Source organism: Sorex fumeus, unplaced genomic scaffold (assembly GCF_029834395.1).
Source record: "Sorex fumeus unplaced genomic scaffold, SorFum_2.1 ptg000098l, whole genome shotgun sequence".
In the NCBI taxonomy this organism is placed as follows: domain Eukaryota; kingdom Metazoa; phylum Chordata; class Mammalia; order Eulipotyphla; family Soricidae; genus Sorex; species Sorex fumeus.
This window is the reverse complement of record NW_026606155.1, coordinates 87812230-87825526: the sequence shown is the minus strand read 5'-3', so window position 1 is coordinate 87825526 and position 13297 is coordinate 87812230. Positions and strand designations below refer to the sequence as shown.

The 13297-nt window shown below is 46.0% G+C and overlaps 1 protein-coding gene across 3 annotated transcripts in view; it reads left to right on the top strand.

Annotated features, from left to right (window-relative positions):
- FRMD5 (FERM domain containing 5) overlaps positions 1 to 13297 on the top strand; it is a 399821-nt gene that overhangs the window by 332533 nt on the left and 53991 nt on the right. For all 3 annotated transcript variants that reach the window (XM_056133346.1, XM_056133347.1, XM_056133345.1), the window contains exon 2: positions 12313 to 12417. In XM_056133346.1, coding sequence (XP_055989321.1) covers positions 12313 to 12417 — 105 coding nt within the window. The remainder of the gene's footprint in view (positions 1 to 12312; positions 12418 to 13297) is intronic.

Genomic DNA, 13297 nt, shown 5'->3' with positions numbered 1-13297 from the left:
TTTCAAATAGCAATGCAAAGGTAATCAAAGGCCTAATGTCTGTTGTTGTGTTGTCGTTCCCCATTCCCCACCCCAGCCAGCTCCTCTTTCCGCAGTGTGAAGGGAATGCCACAGGAGTACTGTCTTTGTCACCCGTGGCACTCAACGACATGCCACCACTCTGAGGGCTTGACCAGAAGACCAGCATTTGGTATTTTTTGCTACTCTTTCAGTTGAGTCTGGAGGAAAGACTTTGGACATAGAGATGTTGTCCTGTGGGACAAGTTTCCCAAATGGTTGGCTGTGCCATATATAAGCTTAGGGACACTTCACAAGGAGGAAATATTAGCTGGGGCCTTCCCACGTATTCTTGTCCAGGATGAACTGACTACCGGTTCAGGAGGGCCCAGACTCATTAACAAAGGCTGTCACATTCATGACCATTCAGCTGAAGGGAGAGGAGGTCACTAGAGGAAGGAAAGTGGGTAAGAAAAATACATAGAATTTTCATGCATATTCTGTCCCTTGTCTTGAGCCTCCCAGTAATCTAGAAGAGGTATTATTTTAAGCCTGTATTACAAAGGAAATTCAGTTAGATTCAGGGACGGGTCTAAGGTCACAAGATACAAAGTGGCACCCTGTCCCTGATGTTCATTCTGTGCCATTGTTTCCCAGAGCCCTTGCTCTCTTTGCCTCCAACTCAGCTCTTAGGGGACATGAAGTGTTGAAAGGAGACTGTTTGTGCCTGTCCTGTCCTGTCCTCTCATTGTTCATCGATTTGCTCAAGTGGGCCCAGTAACATCTCCATTTTTTTTGAGACTTGTTGTTACTATGTTTGGCATATTGAATACATCACGGGTAGCTTGCCAGGCTTTGCCACGCGGGCGAGATACTCTCGGTAGCTTGCCGGGCTCTCCAAGAGGGGCAGAGGAATCGAACCCAGCTCGGCCGGGCTGGCTGCGCGCAAGGCAAATGCCCTACCCGCTGTGCTATAGGGCGTTTGCCTTGCACGAGGCCCGACCAGGCCAACCGGACTTCGATTCCTCTGACTTCAGTTCCTTTACTCCTCTCAGAGAGCCCAGCAAGCTACTGAGAGTATCTTGCAGGCATGGCAAAGCCTGGCAACCTACCAGTGACTGTCTGTGCCATGACTCAGAAATCTGACCCCATGCATTTATGCAAGTGCCCAATGAATACAGTGTTGACTGTATTCATTGTATACATTGTATACAGCCAATGCTGTATTCATTGGAGTGGGCGAATAAACGTTTTCTACTAGGAGGAGGACAAGGAAAGAATAGCCACATGGCCAGGAGAACCAGTGAGGATGACAAGCTTGCCATATTCTGACCCCTATCACCCAGATGACTTCCTGATCCCCAGAAATTCTCAACCCAGCAATAAAGTGACTTGTCAAACCATTCATGGTGTTGAACCCAGAGGAAGCCTTGCTCCCGAAGGTAGTCTGTTTAGCCCCAAATTCCGGACTTTCTTTCCAAATTATCTGGAGCAAGGTATGAGAGTCATAGTTGTATCTGAGAGAGAGAGAGAGAGAGAGAGAGAGAGAGAGAGAGAGAATGAAAATAAGAATATAAGATTCACACAAATACACAATAATGAGGCTTTTTTCTAACAAGCTTGGCTGAGTCTTCAGTGATTCTGCAGCTGTGGCCTGGCTGTCCACTGAGATATTCAGCAGTCGTTGGAAAAATACAACCAAAATGCAATCAGTCAGCAGCAAGCAGCAGCGCCGATTTTCAGAGCCACCTTTCTTAACAGCAGCCTCGCCATAGGAAGAGAGAAGGACTTGCTTTTCTACAGCAAAAAAACTCCAGCATAGGTTATTTTTCCCCCTAGAAACTTCAGTGGGTACCAGAAGTCTACACAGAAATAAAAACGCCTGGACTCTCCCGGCATCCTCACTGCTGTCTCAGTGAGTCTGACCTCTCCCTCGCCCTGCTCTGTTCTCACATGTAACACAACAACAGATTTGAAGCAGATTCCACTCAGAGGGTCTTTGTTGCCTGTGTTGAGTCTGGTCTGGGTCTTCTGTGTTGACCAAACTCTCAGCACTGCCCCCGGCATATACATGACCTCCACACTCCCAACTGTGTGCTCCTACCCCCTGCAAGTCCTTTACATGCTGAGTCACGTGATGCAGAGTGGCTCTGGTTCTCTGACGAGAGCAAGACCTGTAATGGGACTCCTGAGGCACCCAGCACCTGAACCCACAGGTAGAGTTGCCAGCAGGTGAATCAACCCTCTTCTTTCTGCCGCCATGTAGAATAGGGTGTTTTAGAGCATTGTTTCTCCAACCTTCCCACCTGTTTCCTGCTTGTGTGTCCCCCCCTCCTTCCTATTGGATGGACCCCTCGTGTTGTGCCCCTCACTGATTTACATGATTTTCACCTGTGGACACCCCCTCCCTCTTCCTAGTGTCTCCTGGGGTCAAGGGACATATGGCCTCTGAGTGAGAAATGTTAGCCAGGACAAGAAGTTGCTCCATTTACAAAGGATTGCATGAGAGCCAAACTGCAGGAGTCTGGGCAAGTACCACTCCTATCACCAGCTCTAAACTCTGACGCTGGGACCTGATCTTTGCCCTAGGAGCCACAAGGTCATCTGGCCCTATAAGGATACCAGGTGTCCCACCCTTCCCAACCCAGCTGCTGCCTCCTCTGAGAGTGTGGAGCAGCAGGGACGTTTGGGCAGAGCATGGCCCAGCTGCATTCGGGGCGACCTTCCTCCATAAGGCAGTGTGGCTGTCACCGCCCTCTCCCGGAATGAACGTCCCCATCTTCCCCCAAAGTGAGCTGGCTGCTTTGCTGACCTGCAACCTCAGCTGTTCCTGGAACAGATTTTGTTGGTTTACAACTAAGCAAGAAAAGTGGGCTCCTGGGCCAGGAGCTCTGCAGGGGTTCCCTTCCTTCAAAGAAAATGTAAAGTCGCATGGGAGGTGCTGAGGTTAAGAAATCCTGGGGCCCCCTTGCTGCTAGCAGGAGTGACCCTCCTCCTCCCTCTGCCACCCAGAGCTGTGAACACAGGCTATCTCACTGCTCTCCAGTAATTGATTCACACTTGGAAGCTCAGCTTACTCTTGCCACAACCCTGAGGAGACAAAGGAATGAGCTAAAGTGCTTTACACAGTAACACACATGCCCGTAGAGGACATTGCAAAGGAAGGAATGAAGAAGGAATTTCAGTGCAGAATGAAGCTAGCGTAGGGCTGGGCCATCCCCACTCTGGAGCCAAGTCCTTCCTGTCAGGTCTCAGGACCACTTGTTCAGCTCTTGCTTCCTCCAGGTAACCAAGCCTGAGCTTAGCCATCTGCACCCCTGGAGCTTGTGCCTACAAACAGCTGCTACTGCTCTCCGCTGCTGCTCCCTCCCACCTCTGTCTTCTTGGGAGACCACAGCCTGATCCTATTATTTTACATCAAAGGGCCCATGATCTAAGAAGGTCATCATTGTTCTTCCTGTCTTTTTCAAGACTCTATAGTTGTGTTTAAAACCCACAAGCTATCCAGGAACACTGGATTAACTATGACAGACCTAACAAGAGGCCAGAGAGATAGTACCGCTTCCCTTGCATATAGCCAATCTGGGTTCATTCCCATAAGGTCTCTGAGACCACCAGGAGTAATTCTTGAGTACAGAGGCAGGAGTAACCCTGAGCATAGCCAGGTGTGCCAAGAAAGAAAGAAAGAGTGAGAGGAGGGAGAGAGGGAGGGAGGGAGGGAGGGAGGGAGGGAGGGAGGGAGGGAGGGAGAGAAGAAGAAGGGAGGAACCTATTGGTCTTGCTTCAGAGACCCATAAATAAATCTTGAAGGAGATCTTTGAAGGAGATCAAATAAATCTTTGAAGGAGATCAAAAGGAGCGATAGCACAGCAGGTAGGGTGTTCGCCTTACAAGCGGCCAACATGGCCGACCCGAGTTCGATTCCTCCGCCCCTCTCGGAGAGCCCGGCAAGCTACCGAGAGTATTCGATATGCCAGACACAGTAACAACAAAGTCTCCAATGGAGACGTTACTGGGCCCGCTCGAGCAAATCGACGATCAACGGGAGGGCCTTTACCTTTACCTTTTAATCTTGCATGACCCATGTATGACTGAACAGATGGGGGGAAATCGGAGGGGGATAGGCTAGCCTGAGGCCCGCCCAAGTAAAGCCCCCAGCAGCTGCTTGTTTCCACAATCCAAAATCACTGCCATACCCCAGCCTGACTCCACCATCTCAGGATGGACCTCACCAAGATGTAATCTGCTGAAAATTCGAGTATGCGGATTTTGTGACTGAAATCTCCAGGCTTTCTTGGGGTCAAGATTGCCTACCTTCCCCTACCTTCCTGTACTTCCAGAAGCCTCGGCAGTCACGTCCACACCCTAAAGCTGCCACCCAATTGAAAAGAAACTCCAACCTTACCATCTCAACAAAAATACTGAATGCCCTGAACAAACACCATGACCTCTTAGCACTTATATTGCAAACTATAATGCGCAAAAGGAAAAGGAGAGAGAGAACAAGAAGGAAAGTGCCTCCCATAGAGGGAGACTGGGGGTGGGTGGGGAGTGGGGTGTTAGGGGATCGTAAGAGGAAAACAGGGGATATTGGTGGTGGGAGATGTACACTGGTGAAGAGATAGGTGCTGGGTCATTGTATGACTGAAACCCAATTATGGACAGTTTTGTAATGGTCTATCTCACGAATGTTCAATTTAAAAAAATTTAACTTAAAAAAAAGTAATGTGGAGTTCATGCACAGTTCAATTAGTTTAATCAATGGCTAAATAAATAGCAGTATTCCTACATTAAAAAAGGAGGAGAGGCTGGAGCGATAGCACAGCAGGTAGGGCATTTACCTTTCACGCAGCCGGCTCAGGTTCAGTTCCCAGTGTCCCATATGGTTCCCTGAGCACCGCAAGAGGTAATTCCTGAGTGCAGAGCCAGGAGTAACCCCTGTTACACATCACCTGGTGTGACCCGAAAAGCAAAAAAAGGGGGGGAGGAGGGGTAGGAAGGAAGGAAGGAAGGAAGGAAGGAAGGAAGGAAGGAAGGAAGGAAGGAAGGGAGGGAGGGAGGGAGGGAGGACAGGAAGGAAGGAAGGAAGGAAGGAAGGAAGGAAGGGAGGGAGGGAGGGAGGAAGGACAGGGAGGAAGGACAGGGAGGAAGGACAGGGAGGAAGGAAGGAAGGAAGGAAGGAAGGAAGGAAGGAAGGAAGGGGAAGGGAGGAAGAAAGGGAGGGAGGGAGGGAAGAAGGGAGGGAGGGAGGGAGGGAAGAAGGGAGGGAGGGAGGGAAGAAGGGACGGAGGGAGGGAGGGAGGGAGGGAGGGAGGGAGGGAGGGAGGGAGGGAGGGAGGGAGAGACTTAATAACTGGGGGAGAGGGGCTTTCTACAGGTTACCCTCTCCAGTCAGGGTGCACCATGCCAGGGTCCCTGCTAACTGCAGGCTGAAATAAAATAAAGCTTCTCTCCTGCCCAAGGGTAGTTATTATGTGGAAGAAAATGCAATTAACCTTGAATACTGTAGGTCACTGGCCCAAGCTTGCTTACTGTTTGGTTACCTCAGTTCCTTCCCTACAGACCAGCAGGGAGCCTGCAGGAGAAATCAAAAAGTTTATGAAACTGATATAAATGAGTTGCACTTACCTGTGCTATTGTTTTCAGATATGTGTGGTTCGTAAAAAATGAATGTATTTAGTTTTGGTTTGGGACCATACCTGGCAGTGCTCAGGGCTTAGTTCTGGCTCTGTGCTCAGGGATCATCCCGGTGGCACTCAGAGGACGATATGGGGTGCCAGGAACCAAACCTGGTCATCTACTTGCCAGGCAAATGTACATATGGTCTGGTGTATGATCTCTCTGCCCCTAACTCTATTTGTTATAAATACTTAATAAATTCTTCTAGCCCAATAATGCCTTGGGAAGAGCATCACATCGGGAGTTATCTGGATTTGAGTGCACTGCTTTAGCTCACAAGTCCTGAAGATAAATGTGCTCAGGCATGAAGCCCTGATTTTGTGACTGAACAGTAATCACCTGTCAGCTTGTGGCTATTTCTGCCTGTCATAAATGGCATGACATTCAGAATACACCAGGTCCACTGCAGATGCAAAGAGAAAGAGAGAGAATACTCTGGACTTGATCATACCACCAAAAAGCCTGACTACCAGAGGTCATTCCCAAAAACCCCAGACTTAGAGGAAGGAGACCCCATAGAAAGGGTCCTGGGACTCAGCCTTTGGAGGTACAGATCGATCCATGAGATAAGGAAGTTTAAAATCTTGCCCTCACCAATGGCTTGTTGGTAGAGCACCCCAGGAAGGAACATTCAGCTGAAGGTGACCATAGGCCTGAGTCCTGCAGGAGCAGGGGGCAGGTGACAATTCCCTGCACAAGGCGCCACAGTGTTGCTTGTACTTCTGCTGGGAATTTAAACTTCATGGCATTTCAGTATGTGCAGGATCTCTCCCATCCCCGTCACTTCCCTTCCTCTAACTTTGGAAAATCAGTGAAAGACGATACTTCTCTTGGTTGATCTCACAATAAGTTTGTAGCTCAAAACACTGCATCTCTTTGCCACCACCAGTGGGAATCTGAAGGAACTAGAATTCCATGGTGGGGAGCAGGAGTTTCACCAGATGCTGAGTAATCACAAGAAAAATTCTTTTGTATAAAATTAGGGAATGTATAGTAATTTTTTTAAATAACTACATTTGGATAAAGTCTGCTTTTTGCTTGTTCGATTGTTCATCATTTGTTTGGAGATCACATCCATCAATGCTCATGACTTAATCCTGGCTGTGTTTAGGGGTCATTCCTGGAGGGGTTCCAGAGCCATAAGGATTGAACCAGGTGCAGGGTCTTAACTCCTGTACTATCTCCCTAGCCCCTGGTCCTGCTTTTTCCTTCCTGGAAGGTAGGGGGAGAATTCTGAAGTTGGGTCAATTGAAGTTAAGACTCTTACCAGCTTAGATCCCTACAAGTAAATGTGAGCTGCCAGACCATGAGAATGAGTTTTCATGGAAGATATGATCCTTATTAAAAGCTCACATGATTTCTATTATAGAAGCATATTTTCTATGTCTACCCCAGGCTCCTTCTAATATGGCTGTGGCATATTCTCATTCAGTCATTGGAACTCACTATAGCTGATCACAGTGGAGTAGCCAGCTTTGTGCAAAGCAAAATGTATATGTGTGTAGAAAAATAATCACACTGTGTAGCTGCTCCTTAATGTTCTGTTTCAGTTGCTTTAAGAATAGTACAGGACATGCAGCTTGGGGTAGAGTTAAACATACATTCTCTGCTCCCAGAAGAACCTTAAAAAGGAATTTAAGTCTTCCCACACTGGAGCATCAGTAAGGAACTAGTAGACAGTATTTACCTTAACAAAACAAAACAAATAGGCCTGGTTCGAGGTCCTGGTAGACTCAGTATGGTTCTTAACAAGGTCTGTCTCCAGTTTTTTCTGGTGGAGACTACAGGATCTGCATACAGGGCCTGTTTCAGGGGAGTAAGTTATCTTGTGAGGAGTGTGGGGCCAGCAAGGAGGGAAAGGAGGCTCCAAGGTGATGTTGCCTTCCTCCGTTGAGCCACTTACTCACTTATTTTCCAATTCACAAGGAGAAGATTCTTAAGGCATTTGTTGAGATATTTGATATCTTGGGTAGGGTGACTCTCTGGCAGAGTTCCAGATACTCTGACTGATTTCTACAAGTCATTCTCCTCCTGGCTCATTCCAAATACTGATGGGGAGGTTCTGAGTTTAAAAGTGGCCTCATTTCCTATCTATTTTTGTGAAAACTTTTAGCCAATCTTTTGCCTTCTATTCATTCAATTCTGTTTTTAAAAATATTACTAAGGACCTACCTGCAATACTCCAAGCCCTGTGCTTAGTTTTAGGCAACAGTCCTAGCAGTTAGTCCCCTAAAACTGCCTTCATGAAAACTGTAACAGAGAGGTAACAGACAATAATTAAGCAAATTAACACGATAAAGGAGCCAGGCTGGGTAGGACCAAGGAACCCATGGTGAAGGTTGGATTTTGTTTTGAGAGCAAAGGGAAGCCACTACTGATGTCAAACAGGAATGGTGTCATAGCTAAAGGTCTCCCTTTGCAACAGTTAAAAATTGTGAAGACAGGGCTGGAGATAGTACAGCAGGTAAGGTGCTTGCCTTGCCCAGGGCTGACCCTCATTTAATCCCTGGCACCCCATATGGCCCTCCAAGCACCATGAGGAGAAATTCCTGAGTATAGAGCCAGTAGTAACCCCTGAACAACGGCAGGTGGGCCCCAAAACAACAGCAACAACCAAAATATGAGGCATGGGACCAGAGTGATAGTACTTGCGTTGCACATAGCCAACCTGAGTTTGAGCCTCGGCACCCCATAAAGTCCCCTGAGCACCCCCAGGAGTGATCCATGAGCACCGCCAGGTGTGACCCCAAAATTGTGAAGCATATCCATGTATACCATATAGAAGGATTTGTGAGATTCCTTAAGTGGGGGGAGGAGGGTATATATATATAAAAATATCTATTTTTATATATAGTATAAAAATACTTCTAATGTATATTTAAAAGAGGCGAAGTATATGTATGTAGACTTGCCTTTGTACAAAAGACCATTTTATGGGTCAGAGAGAGAACACACAGAGGGCTGAGCAACTGCTTTGCACATAGGAGGTCTGGGTTAGATCCCTGGCATAGCATGGTACCCCAAGCACAGAAGCAGAAGTAATTCCAAAACACCACTGAGTGTGGCCTCAATCCACCCCACACATACTACACTAAGGAGGCACAAGAAGCTGAGAGTCTTGCTCCTGTGGAGGGGAACTGAGGGACAGAGTTAGCTGTTGAAGAGGCTCCTGAACCCAGTGTGAGTATGTGCAGAGACTTCCCCACATTGCAGGGCAATTTGGGGGTACCAGCAGGTGTCAGGAGGATTCAGCTCGATTCCAACAGGAGCTAGAAATTAACATCAGACTCCACAGAAGGCCTAGGTCCTCCGGACCTTTGCACACACTTCAGATAGCAAATGTTCTTCCAACCTCATCTTGAGATTTTAGGTGCCAGTTGTAGGCCCAGATCATTGAATTTTTAACCAACTGGCTTTACATCCGAGGTCTCTAATGTGTCATAATTTGACATATATAATTATGTCAGCTGTGAGTGTGTCTCTGGAACAATCAAGACTAGAAAAGTGGGCACAAGGTCCTTCTCCATGAGAACTCTGTGAGAACTTGATCTGCATGACCTGCAAGTGTATCTTTTTAGGAGCCATGGATTTCAATGTGAGGCATGATTATATTCTTCTCAGGAAGAGAAAAAGTTAGTCCAGCCTCTACTCAGAGTTCTTGTCATTCATCATAGTAAAGAATTGCATTTCACCGATACTTGTAATAGATTTTATGCCATAGATTCTTGAAGAAAAAAATAGGGTCTGATCATTATGTGGTACTTTAGAAAAAAATAAAGCAGATAAACCTAAAAATCATTTATTACTACATTGTCTCTGATGCAACATTTAGGGTGCTTTGAATACTTGTGTATGTGCATGAAAGTGTGACCATGATAATGTGGTGAAATATGGAATTTCAGGACAAGACAAGCAGAAAAGCAAAATAATTTTATTAAGGAATAATACATGCTCACTTCTCCAGAGAGAGAAAGAGTCATGAAGCAAAGGAAAGTGATTATGGGGCCAGAGAGATAGCACAAAGGTCAGAGTGGGTGGGATGTGGTCTGATCCCCAGCACAACAAGGTCCTCAGAGCATTGCCAGGTGTGGCCCTGGTTTCCCCCAGCCTCCATGGCTTAAATAGCATCACATCCTTGGGTTCAGCTGTCTGGCTTGATTGGCTAAGAATTGCCATGGGTAGCCCCCGGGTCCTTCAGCACTTGGGAAGATCCATCCCCCAGCAAGAAAGTTACTGTGTGATCAAGGTAAGGGTGCAACCTCGGAATCAGCTTAACCAAAGAGGTGACGTACCTATACAAGGAAAATTACAAAACACTACTTCAAGAAATAAAAGAGGACACTAGGAAATGGAGACACATCCCCTGCTCATGGATAGGGAGGATTAACATTATCAAAATGGCAATACTGCCCAAAGCACTATGCATATTCAATGCGGTCCCTATCAGGATACCCATGAAATTTTTCAAAGAAATAGACAAAACACTCCTGAAATTCATATGGAACAATAAACCCCCACGAATAGCTTAAACAATCCTTGGGGAAAAGAAGATGGGTGGCATCACCCTCCCCAACTTCAAACTGTACTACAAAGCAGTAGTAATTAAGACAGCAAGGTACTGGGCTAGAAACAGACCTGCAGACCAATGGAATAGAGTTGAATATTCTATCACGGAACCCCAAATATATGACCACTTAATCTTTGACAAAGGAGCAAGAAATGTGAAGTGGAAGAAGGAAAGCCTCTTCAACAAGTGGTGCTGGGAAAACTGGAGAGCTACCTGCAAAAAAATGAACTCTGACCTCTGTCTAATGCCAGGCACAAAAGTCAGATCAAAATAGATTAAAGACCTCAATATCAGACGTGAATCCATAAGGTATTTAGAGGAAAGTGTAGGAAGAACTCTCCACGACATTGAAGCTAAAAACATCTTTAAGGATGAAACAGCACTGACCATGCAAGGGGAAGCAAACATAAACAAATGGGACTACATCAAACTAAGAAGCTTCTGCACTTAAAAAGAAACAGTTACCAAAATATAGAAAGAGCCCACAGAATGGGAAAAAATATTTACCCAATACCCATCTGATAAGGGATTAATATCCAAGATATACAAGACACTAGTAGAATTGTACAAAAAGAAAACCTCTAACCCTACCAAAAAATGGGGAGAAGAAATGAACAGAAGTTTCCTCAAAAAAGAAATACAAATGGCCAAAATGCACATGAAAAAAATGTTCCACATTGCTAGCCATCAGGGAGATGCAAATCAAAACAACAATGAGGTATCATCTCACACCACAGAGACCAGCACACACCCAAAAGAACAAAAGCAACCAGCGCTGGCTTGGATACGGGGAAGAAGGGACACTCTTTCACTGTTGGTAGGAATGCCCACTACTCCAGCCTTTCTGGAAAACAATATGGACAGTCCTTCAAAAACTAGACATTGAGCTTCCATGAGACCCCATAATACCACTTCTGGGAATATATCCTGAGGATGCAAAAAAGCACAGTAGAAATGACATCTGTACCTATATGTTCATGGCAGCACTGTTCACAATAGCCAAAATCTGGAAACAACCCAAGTGCCCTGGAACAGTTGACTGGTTAAAGAAACTTTGGTACATCTACACAATGGAATACTATGCAGATGTCAGGAGAGATGAAGTCATGAACTTTGCTTATAAATGCATAGACATGGAGAGTATCACGTTAAGTGAAATGAGTCAGAAAGAGAGGGACAGACATAGAAGGACTGCACTCATTTGTGGAGTATAAAGCAACATAACATGAGGCTGACACCTAAGGATAGTAGATACACAGGACAGATAGATTGTTCCATAGCTGGAAGCCTGCCTCATGAGCAAAGGGGAGAAGGCAGCTTGAATAGAGAAGGAATCACTAAGAAAAAGATGGCTGGAGAAATCAGTCGGAATGGGAGTTGTGTGCAGAAAGTAGACAAAGGACCAAACCAAAAGTAGAGAGAGATTATGGGGAATCATGTCTGCCATGGAGGCAGGGGGAGGTTGGGAAAAGGGGGGGCATACCGGGGATATTGGTGGTGGGTATGTGCACTGGTGGAGGAATGGGTGTTTGATCATTGGGTGATTATAACCTAAACATGAAAGCTTGTAACTATCTCATGGTGATTCAATAAAATTAAAATTTTTTTAGAAAAAAAGTAGGGGTACAAACATATCAGTGCTGGCATATAGGGTGTTTTCTTTTTTCAAGCTTCCTACGTTTGTGTCAAGAGTTATATTGCTAGGAGAGTTGTCAAAAAGAAGAACTTTGACCTCTAGTGGCCCCATCATTCTCTCAGTCTTATCAGGGCATCGTTCTTGCCTGTGAAAATGGCCAGGCTGGTTTTGTTCTTGGTCCTGAGCTGGCAACAGATATTTTGTCTTTAAAACATATTTTAGTTTTATGATTTATTGCATTCTAGAACCACTTCTTGATTCTACAGCTTCCTGAGATGTCCTGCCCAAGGACTCCCAACCTGACTGCATAGTTCTGCTATGTGTCCCTTTCATTTTATCAGACAACAGTGACCAACAGTTTTTTATGACCATCAGAACAAATTCACACTACAGAAGCCCTCTCATTTCTTACTCCAGCTTTTTTTCTTTGCAGAGAGATGCCAAAGGCCAGTACCTGTTTGACCTCCTTTGCCACCACCTGAACCTGCTTGAGAAAGACTACTTTGGGATCCGCTTTGTGGACCCAGATAAGCAGCGGGTAAGTCCATATTCAAAGCACAAGTGGCAGAGAGGGTTGGTCAATGGGTCTGAAGCTCTGAAGTGTTTCTCAGATTCAGAGTCTAGCCTCAAGGAGGGCCCGGGGCCAGGTGGGTCCGAGGCTGGAGTACATGCTATGCATTCATGAGCCTGGGTTCAGAACCCAGCATGTCAGACTTGTTGAACATCACCAGGAGCAACCCCAGCATGCATCAGTGCAGCCCACAAACCAAAATTTTAAAAGTCAGGGACCAACTGGGCCCCTGTACTTTGGTGTCATCTCCTCAAATCACATTATTAGATCTGATAGGCAGGCTCCTAGCAGAGCTCATCCAGTGTGGCCCATCAATTTTCAGAAGTCAAAAAGTCACCTCAAGAAGAGATAGGTGTTGGAACATTATATGACTGAAACCCAACCATGAGTCACTTAGTAACTGTGTATCTCACTGGAATTCAATTTAAAAAATTAATTAACTTTTAAAAAATAAAATGAAGGCACTTGGAGAATTGAAATGATTTACCCATAGTTGTCCGGTTGGAGTCAATAGAGCTGATACAGTGGTGTTAGGGCTGCAGACCAGAGCCAGGTCTTAGCTAAACTGTCCTGCTGAGACCTGGTCTTGGCCAGGAGACAGTCTTGGCCACACTATACTGGTTAAGAAGAGCCTGAATCACAACAGTTTAGAGACAGATAGGGGCCCTTCCAGGCCTTGTGCTGTTCTGTCATCATGGGCATCTCTACAGACATAGGGCACTGACAAAGACAGTGATGTTCTGAGCAGATAGAGGGACAAGTCCCTTATCATCCATTCCCCGTCTCCAGTTTTACCTCCCCTGACCCCGCTGCTCCATGCTGTGGCCCAGACATGCATTGTCATGGC